Source organism: Gopherus flavomarginatus, chromosome 2 (assembly GCF_025201925.1).
Source record: "Gopherus flavomarginatus isolate rGopFla2 chromosome 2, rGopFla2.mat.asm, whole genome shotgun sequence".
NCBI classification, from domain to species: Eukaryota; Metazoa; Chordata; order Testudines; family Testudinidae; genus Gopherus; species Gopherus flavomarginatus.
This window is the reverse complement of record NC_066618.1, coordinates 238,635,559-238,649,071: the sequence shown is the minus strand read 5'-3', so window position 1 is coordinate 238,649,071 and position 13,513 is coordinate 238,635,559. Positions and strand designations below refer to the sequence as shown.

Here is a 13,513-nt window from a genome sequence, read left to right as displayed (position 1 = left end):
CCCAATGCATGATGGTGCAAAAACAGCATCGCGGGTGATTGAGTAAATGTCATCACTCATTCCTTCCTCCGTGAAAGCAACGGCAGACAATCATTTCGCGCCCTTTTTCCCTGGATTGCCCTGGCAGACGCCATAGCACGGCAACCATGGAGCCTGTTCAGCTTTTTTTTTTTTTTTTTTTTTTTTTACTGTCACCGTATGTCTACTGGATGTTGCTAACAGACGCAGTACTGCAGCACTACATAGCAGCATTCATTTGCCTTTGCAAGATAGCAGAGACAGTTATCAGTTGTTCTGTACCGTCTGCCACGTCATTGTAAATTGGCGATGAGATGACGGTTATCAGTCGTTCTGTACCGTCTGCTGCTGTTATGGGTGCCCCTGGCTGAGGTCGGCCGGGGGCACAAAGACAAAACTGGGAATGACTCCCCGAGTCAATCCCTCCTTTATGGTATCTAAAAATAGAGTCAGTCCTGCCTAGAATATGGGGCAAGTGTACTAGAGGACCAGCGTACCAGAGAGCACAGCCACTCTGTGTCAGATCCCATAGAAATGATGAGCTACATGCCATTCTAGGGGGTGCCCCAGCAACAACCCCACCCGTTGCTTCCCTGCTCCCCCAACTCTCCTGGGCTACCATTGCAGTGTCCCCCCATTTGTGTGATGAAGTAATAAAGAATGCAGGAATAAGAAACACTGACTTGTTAGTGAGATAAAATGAGGGGGAGGCAGCTTCCAGCTGCTATGACAGTCCAGGCAGGACATTAAACAGTGCGGGGAAGAGGAGTCCAGCATCCCGCTGTTATGATAGTCCAGGCAGTACAGAATCTTTTCTTTACACAGGAAAGGGAGGGGGCTGATGGAGCTCAGCCCCCAGTTGCTATGATGAGGACGGTTACCAGCCGTTCTGTACCATCTACTGGGAATGACCAGGAGTCATTCCTATTTTTATCCAGGCGCCCCCGGCCGACCTCACCTGAGGCCAGCCAGGAGCACTCACGGGCTGATGATGACGACGGATAGCAGTCATATTGTACCGTCTGCCACCAGGGAGGGGAGGGGAGGGGAGAGGATACTGCTGTTCACTGCCGCAGCATCGCGTCTACCAGCAGCATGCAGTAGACATAGGGTGACATTGAAAAAAGTAGAGAAACAATTTTTTTCCCTTTTCTTTCACAGAGGGGAATGGGGGTAAATTAACGAGATATACTCTGAACCACCCCAGACAATGTGTTTGACCCTACAGGCATTGGGAGCTCAGCCAAGAATGCAAATGCTTTTTGGAGACCGCGGGGACTGTGGGATAGCTGGAGTCCTCAGTCCCCCCTCCTTCCCTCCATGAGCGTCCATTTGATTCTTTGGCTTTCCTTTACGCATGTCACGCAGCACTGTGCTGTGGACTCTGTATCATAGCCTGGAGATTTTTTTCAAATGCTTTGGCATTTCGTCTTCTGTAACGGACCTCTGATAGAACAGATTTGTCTCCCCATACAGTGGTCAGATCCAGTCTCTCCCACACGGTTCATGCGGGAGCTCTTTTTGGATTTGGGACTGCATCACCACCCGTGCTGATCAGAGCTCCACGCTGGGCAAACAGGAAACGAAGTTCAGAAGTTCGCGGGGCTTTTCCTGTCTACCTGGCCACTGCATCTGAGTTCAGATTGCTGTCCAGAGTGGTCACAATGGTGCACTGTGGGATACCGCCCAGAGGCCAATACCGTCGATTTGCGGCCACACTAACCCTAATCCGATATGGTAATACCAATTTCAGCGCTACTCCTCTCATTGAGGAGGAGTACAGAAACCGGTTTAAAGAGCCCTTTATATCGATATAAAGGGCCTCGTTGTGTGGACGGGTGCAGCGTTAAATTGGTTTAACGCTGCTAAAATTGGTTTAAACGCATAGTGTAGACCAGGCCTTAGTGTTAACAAGATGGTGTGCACACACAAACCATAGCCAAAATTTTCAGACTCAACTGCCCCAACGTAAGCTTTTACACAAATAGCCTGATTTTCAAAGATGATGAGCATCCTCAGCTGTCATTATCTTCAACTGAAGTTGTAGGAACCTGACATCTTTGAGAATCAAGCCATTTATTTAAGAGCTTATATACTGACTTAAGAGCAGTTATGCCCCCAAATTTGAGAGTCTTGTCCTATGTTTAAAGTCAACTGTGTTACTAACTGGTTACAAAGTTAACTAAAATTGTAATGTGGAAAGGGCGTAATTGATCATGGTAGGCTAGGGGGCAGTTATTTAAACAACATGAGGCATTGCTTGCTCCCAGAGATTCAATGTTTTCTTTGTTAGCAGCCCTTGCCAACCCAAAGGAGACACTGCAGTTCCAAGTCTGACATCCATCTAGATTATCTTTGCCTTGTTAGGCTTCTCAGGAGATTTAGTCTATTTGTTTGAGTTCCTATCAGCCATACCATGGTGACAGGACAGGACCTTATCCCAAGAGGCTGACAGAAAAAGCATCTTGCTTCTCTAGCTCCAAGCACAGATGCAGAACTTCTGGCAGGCAGCTGAATGGGCGATCCACTTGAAATGCTATCCCAACATATAGTTTTCTTCCAGCTACCCTGAACACAATAAAGACAGACACAAACCCTCTCTCAAAGACCGGCAAAAGGACATCAGCACAAGACACAAAAAGAGCTCTGTTTAAGCTCTAAAGTTTGTCACTCTCACCAACAGAAGCTGGCCCAACAAAAGATATTGCCTCAACCACCTTGTTTTAATTAAAAAACTGAGTGAATTTTAACTTTCAGAGGACAAATGCAACCTCAAAAAACTCAAGATGTTTAAAAGGATATAAACACTAAGTGCCTGAATTATTGTGATGCTCCTATAATTAAGAATCCAAAGAATTCATTTTTAATTAGCTGTGAAAAGATCTCTAAGATAGCACTTCACTATCTACACCTAAAAATACTATGTATTAAAGACATATCATACCTAGAAGATAGTTCTGTTGACTGTCTGGTGGTATATTTTCTTTAGCCATAGACATTAATGCTTTGCTGGTCTCAGAAAGCTTCGCTGCACCTTTGCTCTGAAAAGAAAAAAAAATGTATGTCTTTGCAAGAATAGATAAGGGAAATAACCATAACATACCTGAAACAACATGATTTAACGTTTGACTGGAAAACAGAGGGTTCTGGTTATTTTTAATACATGTAACAGACAGTGTATTTCACTGATATTAAAAAGTAGTTTCTGTGTCAATGCAATAATTACTCTGCTACATTTGATCCCCAACAGCACTTTAAATTGATTATGTACTCACAGGGATTTCATAGCCTAACCATGCTCAGTATTTTTCCCCAAGAGATTTAATCCACCTTACTTGGCACCATGACTAGTCATCTGCTAAATCAGTGGTTTTCAACTGTTTTTCCTTTGTGGACCCCTAAAAAAAAGGTGAACGGAGATATGGACCCCTTTGGAAATCTTAGTCTGTGGACCCCCAGAGGTCCACAGACCAGAGGTTGAAAACTACTGTGCTAAATGAATATCTGAGCATGATGGGTGAAGTTCAGACCAGTGTCTTCACTGGACACCCACACCCACCCAAACAGTTCAACAGGGGATGACTCGTTCATCTCACCCCACTCCTTGGAGCTGCTCTGAACAGCGATTAGGCAGCAACTTTAGGGGAGGCAAAGATGAAAGCTTGTCTCCTCTCAGCACCCTGAAAACTAAGCTATTATAGAGAATCATGGGTACATAGTCACACAAGAAAACATGAGGACCATGCAAGAGACACAAGGAAGGGTGAATAAGGTTATAATGGGTGCAATAAGAAACAGTAAACACAGCAAAGAGACAAATAGAAGAGACAAACATAAGAGGGCAGGCAGAGGAAGGGGAAGAATAAATACAGGATTGGTGAACCACAAAAAAAAAAAAAATGTATTCTAGAAGCAGGAACTATGACTAACCTTCCCCCATCATCCCAGAAAAGAGTCCCAGGATAGGCAAACTGGAACTTAAAATCAACTGCAGGCAGGATAATGGGAAGCATGAGTTGGAAAGGAAAGTTTAATTAAAAGTAATCTACTTAACTTTAAAGTAGGGCTTGTGTTTGAGGGTCATTGGCTACCAATTCAATAAGAATCAAAAATTACTAGATTTGTTAACTGAAAGACAGTCAACACCCCCACCCCAAACTAATTTTTGCATCCCCCTTCAAAAGTGAAAAGCAGTTAATTCCCTCCATTTGAAATATTGCTTGAGGGAAGTGAGAGACAAACCCCTCCAACAAAAATTAAATTAAATCCGTCTCAGAACATGATTTAAGGTATATATAGCCAAGCATATTGGTTCAAGATTGCAGCCAATTAGTACCAAAATTTATTATGCTGATGTGTGGATTATTTCTGAGTGTTCTGCAGATAGTAGCTGTAACCTGTGTATTTGTAATTAAATACTACTAGTTAACAAAATGGAAGACTCTCTCTGATCACACATATCATTTTGGACAATAAAAGTGCTTATAAACTATTTGAAATTTTATTTAAATTTCAGCATTGCAATACGTGGGTTGGCAACATCCATAATGGAATGTTTATTTGTGAACATACCCAAACCACAACCCACCCCAAACATCTGATCAGATATGTTTTGAAGTGTGCCCTAGATGTCAATATGCAGACTAGGTAGGATTGCAAATTCCAAAGTCTCAACTTGACTCAGAGAAAGTCTTACCAGTAACTCCTTCTCTTACATACAGAAGGAGATAAACTAGTCCCCAAGCCAGTTAAGGCTTTATAGGTCAGAACCAACAGGTACAAACATACAGTGCTGACTAACCAAAACCTTCTCTTCATCAAGGTCATGATTCAGAATAGCTAGGACAGAGTTGTACAAATCATAAAAAAACTTTCTCCATGTAAGTACTCTCATTTTAAGGTGATCTGCAAGATTATCAAATCTTTATAGCTTTAGAATTACGTGCACAGCACTCAAACAGGGCAAGGAGTATGCCAGCCCAAGTTTTTAAAGAGAACCTTCTCCCACATGTATCCCACTATAAACACATTATAAACACCAATGCACAACTGTAGAGTTAGCAAGGTTGTCAACAGCGGTAAGGCAAGTCACTACTTTTCTGACCATTTTCAAAATATTGCATATGTTTGGAAACTTTTGAGCAATATTGGTAAAAAACATATTTATTGGACATCCTCCCATAGGTACCTACATGTTCCAGCTCATATCATCATTCAATTTCTAACAATGAATTCAGCCCTACTCTTGCAAACACAAGCATATGCATAATTTTACTCATGTGAGAAGGCCCACTGATGTCAATGAGACTACTCGTGTCAGTAAAGTTATGCACATGCTTAAATATTTGCAAGACTGGCAACATTATCAGTACTTTTTACAAGAAAAAAATACTTTTGATACCTCATGGAGTCTCGATGCTGCAATGCTAACTTGACAACATGGGGTTTTTCTATTTTGAAATAATTCTGAAATATTGTTTACATGTAAAGTTTTTTAATAAATAGTGACAATCCCTGATTATGATAATCTGTACAAAAATAAAACAGCAAATAAATTTCAGATCGCAAAAACATTAACAAAATTTACCTATGATCATATTTTTTAAATAAAGCAAAAAAATTCACATTGTTTAGTGTGCTCCTGAATAAACAGTAAATACCTGACACACAAAATACTCAAAAAATATATCCTAGTAATAATGAAGGAACTATCAGGATAAAAAATTAATATTTTAGTGTTCTTACCTGGGGTATGGATAGTACCTTATTGAACTGACCATAAAAAAAAATATTTATGCTATTTGTACTGTTTATTTTTTGCATTCTTTAAGCTTGGATAATGAAAGCAGACATTCATTTCTAGGCAATTTCACCCTGAGGTTCTCATGTATGAGAGCAATTCTTGGCTTGGCTTCCATTCGAATTTAGGAAAACCATGAAAACTTTTAAATAAACATTCACAAATGTGAAGATCAATATAAAAGTTAAATGTGGGGCCAAATTTGATTTGACAGTGTTCCTATAAGCAAAGATGGAGAAAGACACTTTAGAAATTATTTTATAACAGGTAGCTCAGTAATACAATATCTTTATAAAGAAGAAACTCTTATCAGTACAATAGAAGCAGACTTAAACCAAGATTCCAACCATAAAACTGTTTGAAATAGGTAAATAATGTAGTAGTCTTACCCTTATCTCCATATAAGGAGGATCATTTTCAAGTTCTGCTTTGTCCTGTGCCAACTTGGCCTTTTGATCTTCAATAAACTGGTCTAAATCATTTGCCATCATTTCTTCAGTTCTAGGAAAGATACATATCATTGTGCTAATATGGTCCCTCTTCAGTATCAGCAGAAATTTACTATCAGTTAAACTACTAATGGCTTTAATCAACTCAAGTTTAGTCATCAAATTACTGCATTGATCTGCCTAAGAGGTGCAAACGTTAAAAAAATGTTAAGACAACCTCCTCCCTAGAGATATCTGATCTAAAATGTTGCAACCTTTAAAATTTCTCTTCAGAGAGAAATTAAGATTCCAAAAGACAGTCCCAATAATTTTTCAAATACAGATTATTCTGATTCTCTTTTAAAAGATTTTTCATAAACAAAATAATTTAATCCAGTACGAGAATAATACTGAGCAACTCCTAAATATGACAGATTTTCAACTGCTAAAACCGCTGAAAAGAATATTTAGCACTGATCAGTTTAGCAGTTTAAATTGGAAATGAGATCAGAGGAATGCCGTGTCCTCCCGCACTTTCCACCTATAGGAGAAGGGGAGAGAAACATCAAGATTATTTGTCAACATGATGCAAAGGGGTAGGGAAAGAGACCCATTATAGAGCCTGTAGTTCATATGATGTATTATAACTGTATTGTGTTCCAATAACTGATTATTTTATGCGTAATGAAACTCCAGTTCAATGTTGCTTTAAACCTCAATCCTGCAAACACTTACACACACTTAACTTTGAGCGCATGCATAAATGTTTGCAAGTTTAGGACCTTAATATGGTCAATAAGCAAAGTGCCCCACTTTTAAAATGTTACTAATTTTGCAGAAGTAGCTTTATAACTTAATACCCTATAAATCCTTATTCCCAACAAAGTTAGTGGAACTACTTGCATGAGTAAAGGTTAGCAGGATTTGGCCTCAAGTGCAGTTTATTAATTGGCTCTTTTCATACTTTGCTTTTATTTAGATATCATAAAATTATAAGTTTTGTAGGTCAAGAGAAGGCTGCCAATTCTTTTCCCCCACACCCAGTGTCTGTCTTGTCAATTTAGTTGTAAGAGCCTCAGAGCAGGAATCTTCTCTTACTTAATGTTAGTACAATGTCTATTTAGTACAGAGAGGCTCCAACTGAGATCAGGGCTGCTAAGCAGGGGAGCTGGAACATTTTTTTATAGTGGGGATGCTGAGAGCCATTGAACCAAACTGTAAACCCTGTATATAATGGAAACAATTTCAAGACAGGGGGTGTGGCAGCACCCCCCACCTCTAGTTGCAGCACCTATGCCTTTAAAGAGTATCATAATACAAATTCAAATAGGCCAAATTCAATTAAGTTACACGAGAGATGAGTTTGGCCCAATAAAGCAACAAAGAATCCTGTGGCACCTTATAGACTAACAGACGTTTTGGAGCACGAGCTTTCGTGGGTGAATACCCACTTCGTCAGATGCATCTGACAAAGTGGGTATTCACCCATGAAAGCTCATGCTCCAAAACGTCTGTTAGCCTATAAGGTGCCACAGGATTCTTTGTTGCTTTTTCAGATCCAGACTAACACTGCTACCCCTCTGATATTTGGCCCAATAGTTAGAGGTTAGTAAATTCTTCAATATATTTAAATGACATTCTGACTAAACATATGCTATCTAATTAAAAGCTAAGTATGAAAAGAAAGCCAATGAACTGCACACAAGGCCAAATCCTGCTAATCTTTACTCATGCAAGTAGTTCCAGTGACTGTGTTGGGAGTAAGGGTTTATAATGTTAAGTCCATAGAAAGTACACATAAATGGTACCGCAAACTAAGGTGATAATTACAATCCCAAATCCTTCAAACATTATTCATGTGCTTAATTTTAATCACTTTAATAGCCCCATTGAAGTCAAAGGAGCTATCTAAGTGAGTAAAATTAAGCATATGGGTAAGTGTTTGCAGTATCTGGGCCTAAGTATAAATTGCACAGAATTCACTTTGTAAGCTTATTGTTGAGATTATACTAGCAGAGACAGAAAATGAACATACTCCCTCCCCGACAGTCAACAGGGGGATGTAAGGCAGTGCTCTGAAGGAAGGATGGGGGATGTGAGAGCGCATGCGCTCCAAGAAAGCGATTGCCCCCTCAGGACCACCATCTATCATCTTCCCACTGGCTGGGGATAGGAGACCAGGTTAGCTGCTTTGCTCTCTCATCCTGTTTGTCCCCATCCCTAGAATAAAAAGTGATCTGAATCCTAGCAGCGGGCCTAAGCAGGTCCTCCCCAAAACACCGGTGACAAAGTGGGAGCCCTTTAACCCTGCACTGCATCCAATTAAATGCCTGGAATGTTAGAATGGGTAAAGGAGATACAGCACCTCTTCCCAGTGTTAAATAAATAAAATTGTGACCTTCCATTTAAATCCATCCCATGTGCAGAGCACTACAAATCTGCGGATATCTGCTTTATATCCACAGATATAGATGCTGATATCCGCAGACCATGTTTGCGGATTGTGGATCAGATGCAGATACAAATTTTGTATCTGTGCAGGGCTCTACCCATGTGTCCATTATTTATTTGCCTGCACATCTGATCAAAGGGCTAAGAGAGTTTAAAAAATGGGCAAAGCCTTAAGGGGTGAGATTTAATGCGGTTAAACAAAAAACACGTTTGGAAAGAAAAATATGAAATGAGAAGATATAGTTGGAATGTGACAATGCAGAAAGAAATCACTGCAATAAAAATGAAATGTATGTGCAGTGTAATGTGATAGCAAAAAAATATTGACTCCTGAGTTACAGTAAAATCTTCGCATAAAGCAATATCATTAAATATATGTTATTCTTTAATTAGCATTGTAAAAATATTACGTGATTCTCATAAATGAGGCAGTCCTGGGACAACCCAGTTGTCTTACTAGTGATATCAGACAATTAATTCTGAAAATAAATTCCCCATCTGATTGTCCTAAATCCTTAATCTCATTAGTTTTGCATACTGATAAAGTCAAAGGATGAAGTAACGTGAAAAGAACAAATGTTCCCAGCCACATATATATATTATACTCAGCATTGCAACACTACAGAAGGATCACTTAATCACAAAAGTTATTTTGAATGGAAAAAGTAACGTTTCATAGTAAATTCCCTAGTACTCCACCTTTGCTCACACCAACTATCCACTGCAGCATACTCACCTGCAAGAATACCAATGCAGTGCTAGTCATGCACCAGAAGATATCTCATTGGACTGTGGCAATTGAATTTCTAACCTTCACTTAGACTAGCATATATAAACACTGGGATTGTTTCCAAAGAGTTCTGTTTCAAGTAACAGCACAATAGCGTGATGATGCCAAACCTGGCTCAAGAGAATTAAAAAATTGGTAAATGGATGTTAGTTAGTTCTAATTCAGATAATATGAACACACTAAATGTTTAACTTTTTAGCAGAGATTGCTGAAAAGCATCATGAAGAATTACATAATAAAGGCAAGGTATCTATTCAGATATATTTTAACTGCACAAGTATTCAACTGAATGTGAAGAAAGCTCAAAACTCCACTCTGAGTAAAACAAATTAATCAGATATACTAGCATTGTTGATTCAGGATGCTATCTTTCACATGGCTAAAAGGAAGGATGGCTGACAGAATTTGGCTGGGGAAATATCTAGATGTTTTATAGCTCACTCATTTTTCCTTGGTAGACCTTTTTAAAAATGTGCATGAATTCATAAGCCCTGTGAAACAAGCATGAGGGCCAACTGCCAAATAAATTATTAGAAAGGATTTGTTATACGGGGGGGGGGGGAGGTGGGAGGAGAGAAAAAAAGAAGAAAAGGAGAAAACACAAAGTTTACCTGTTCTTCAAAAGCAAACTACACCTCTACCCCGATATAACGTGACCCGATATAACACGAATTCAGATATAACACAGTAAAGCAGCGCTCCAGGGGGGCAGGGCTGCGCACTTAGGCAGATCAAAGCAACTTCAATATAACACAGTTTCACCTATAAAGCGGTAAGATTTTTTGGCTCCCGAGGACAGTGTTATATCGGGGTAGAGGTTTATTAACATTTTGAGGGTTGTTGTGTACATTGGTTCAGAAAATATTTATGCTTAATAAAAATGTGAATGATTTATTTCTATTCAATTTTGTGATCTATAGCAGCACCTTAAGAGGTCATCCTCATTTTTAATAGTTTCTGGTTTTTAGCTGAAAACCATAGAAAAAGCACCCAATTTCATTATTTCAGCATTTAATTTTATTTTATTTTTCCATAAAAATTTAGAAATTAGCCAAAATATATTAAAATAAATTACTTTCTGAACAGGGATCCTGTGGGGATTAAAGGGACACCCTCAACATACAAATCATACTTTCATCTGAAAACATTCTTTTTAGAATTATAAGTAACCTCGTAGGTGCCAATCCTGCAAAGAATTTTGTGGGTGTTAAACCCCTAAAATCACATGGAGCGCCATTAACTTCAGTCAGGCTCCATGTGGTTTACAGAGATCCCAAGCAGAGCTTATTCTGGTATCAGGACCACAAATTACTGTTCCTCAAATACACTAGAGAAAAAAAAAATTTTTTTTTCCATTTGTGCATTTGACAGCACTTTGTGTATCGCAATTTTCAGTTTTGTTGACCATGCACACACTTTTCTAGCCCCTTCAGGAAGATTATTACCAGCAACAGAACAGAGCCAAAAATGAAGCAGCAGCAACCACCAGCCAGGTGTGTGCAGAGAGAAAGGCAGAGTTGGGATCTGAGCATACTTGGTGGTATTGTTCTCAGGCCCAACCAAAAACCCTTCTAAACATAAAACAGGGAAGGAGCAAAAAATATATTTCAGAAGATAGTATTTAAAAGGCTACTCATAAAAAATGATTTTCTGATAGCATACATCTTTGCCTCTAATTAATTTTATATATCTCAGTTCAGAGAAGTAATGCACTATGTAAGCGTTAAGTATCATGTTAATTGCTGCTATGTTTAGTTATTGACTAAAAAAAACAAACTCAATGTAATATTTAGTTTACCAAAGAGCAAAATATGTTAACATCTAAAAAAGGAAATTTGCATAAATGATACCTAATAATAATTAAAGAGTCAACTAGTGAATGCAATTTAGAGATATATAAAGCATGACACAGAGCAGAGAACAGGAAAATAATCAAAGGAAAGGCTCTGGCTGATTTTCCTTCTATCAGCAAAGGCCCCAACCCTCCAATCTAATCCTTTAATGACTTTACTTGAGAAGTCCCACTGATTTCAATAGGACTACACATTAAAATTAAGCATGGGCACATATCTATGCAGGACTGGTGCCTAAACAAGATTCACTATACTAAGATGTTGGGAAGGCACCTACATGTACACTGCGTCTATTTTATTGTTTATGTGAAGGAGAGTCTCTACAACATGTTCCCTCTCTCTTTCTCCCCCTACAAAACCCTTTTCCAATTCTACGCCAGACTTATAAAGAAGAAAACTTATCAGCAAAATCCAAGCTGATCTCCTGCATTTATATTTATGTATATTATACTGCCATTAATACAGCAGGAAGAGTGTTACTATGCAAAGAGAACAGACAGAATCACAATTCCCATCAACCCTATGTAATATCCCCAAGAGGATGTGTTAAGGAAAAAAACTGATACATAAAAAAAAAAAGTTTACCACAGTTTGATGCCACATTTAGTCACTGCAGTTGCAAATTATATGGCCACAGAGCTGTTATACTAAAAAGTTATTTTAAATTTTTCAGCAATACTTTCTGGATTTTTCAAAACTATTAGCACTTGCCTCCCCTCTATCCCTCTGAACAGTAATAAGAATAGCCTCTTATTTCTGCAGCTCTTCCCATCAGTAAGGTGCTTCCTCCTGGATCTTGTTCCTCCAATTCTCCACTTCTTTTTAAATCTTACTTGAAAACCATTTTCCTCCTTTGCTTACACCTCTTAATTTCCAACTCCCACTGCTACTCTATAACTCTATAAAGCAGTTTAAGATAGCACCTTTCATATAAACCTACCAAAATAAATGGTGTATTATACAGTTTAGATTGATTGTCATATTGCAAACAAACCCAAAGTTAAATAAACACTTCTAAACAGCTGCATGACAGTGTTATGGGAGATACAAAAAATTAAAATGCCTGGTTATTAAACCACAGAGCTACAAATTGCGATAAACTGGCAAAGTGTATTAGAGCGATAAGGGGACAAGCAGCAGCCGGGCACCGGAGTGAAGCCTGGGGGCAGATAAAGTGCGGCCCCGAGCCAGGACACGCTCCTCGCACAGAGAGTGGCGGCGCCGGCGGCCTCGGGCTCTGCCTCTTTAAGACGCTACTCAGCGTTGTTAGGCAACCAGGTTACAACAAAAACTGCTGCGGCTTCAACCTGGGCCTAGACAGGCCTCTCTCACTCCCGCGCCCCGAGGAGCACAGACACGCACACCCCCAGCCCGCCCCGCGCCGCAGGGGCACAGACGCGCGCGCGCGCGCACACACACACACACACACACACCCCAGCCCGCCTCGTAGGGGCACAGACACACACACACCCCGCCCCGTGCCGCCCGCCCCACAGCGGGGCACATACTCCCAGTGGTGCTCGCTTCGCTTCTCCCGTCCCGGGGCAGTTCGCGGCGAGGGGCCGCAGCCCCCTGGAGACCCGCCCGCCCCACGAGGCAGGTGACGGGGCAGAACTACGCCCCCGCCGCCCTGGGAGCCTGGGCGTCCCTGCGCCCCGCCCTTCGCCTCAGGAGCCTGCGGGACCCCACCCACGGCTGGAGCCAGCCCGCGGAGTCACTCACCCGCTCGCTCTCGGACCCGCCGGGCTTGCAAGCGGCAGCTCCTGCCCCGCCTCTCACACTTCACCGCCTCCTCCGGAGACCTGCAGCAGCGGGGCCGCGCCTTCGCCGCTACGAACAGCGCCCCCTGGTGCGTGGGAGCTGGGGCTAGACTCCCTGTGCGGGGCTGTCTCTCTTTGCTCGTGGGCAGGGAGCCCGTCCCTGCTCCGCGGGAGGCCACACCCCATACACAGAGGACCCCTTTCCTCTCCATCCACATAAATCTCACAGACAGCCTGTACACAGAGGAGCCCCTCCTGCCAACATACACAAGCATGCCACAAACAGATATCTCATACAAAGGACTTCTAGCCTCTTCCCGTAGGGTGACCAGATGTCCCGATTTTTATAGAGACAGTCTCGATATTTGGGGCTTTGTCTTATATAGGCGCCTATTACCCTCCACCCCCTGTCC

At 40.9% G+C, this 13,513-nt stretch overlaps 1 protein-coding gene across 10 annotated transcripts in view; it reads right to left on the bottom strand.

Annotated features, from left to right (window-relative positions):
• CSPP1 (centrosome and spindle pole associated protein 1) overlaps window positions 1-13,106 on the bottom strand; it is a 165,022-nt gene extending 151,916 nt beyond the window's left edge. For 7 of the 10 annotated variants that reach the window (XM_050940620.1, XM_050940622.1, XM_050940619.1 and 4 more), the window contains exons 1-3: window positions 12,849-12,951; window positions 6,208-6,319; window positions 2,963-3,059 (exon numbers count right to left, since the gene is read on the bottom strand). In XM_050940620.1, the coding sequence (XP_050796577.1) occupies window positions 2,963-3,059; window positions 6,208-6,309 (199 nt within the window). In that variant the 5' untranslated portion in view covers window positions 6,310-6,319; window positions 12,849-12,951. Of the gene's footprint in view, window positions 1-2,962; window positions 3,060-6,207; window positions 6,320-12,848; window positions 12,953-13,062 lie in introns of those variants that run through there. The other 3 variants (XM_050940614.1, XM_050940616.1, XM_050940615.1) reach the window with 2 other exon arrangements.
• Window positions 13,107-13,513: the final 407 nt, after the last annotated feature.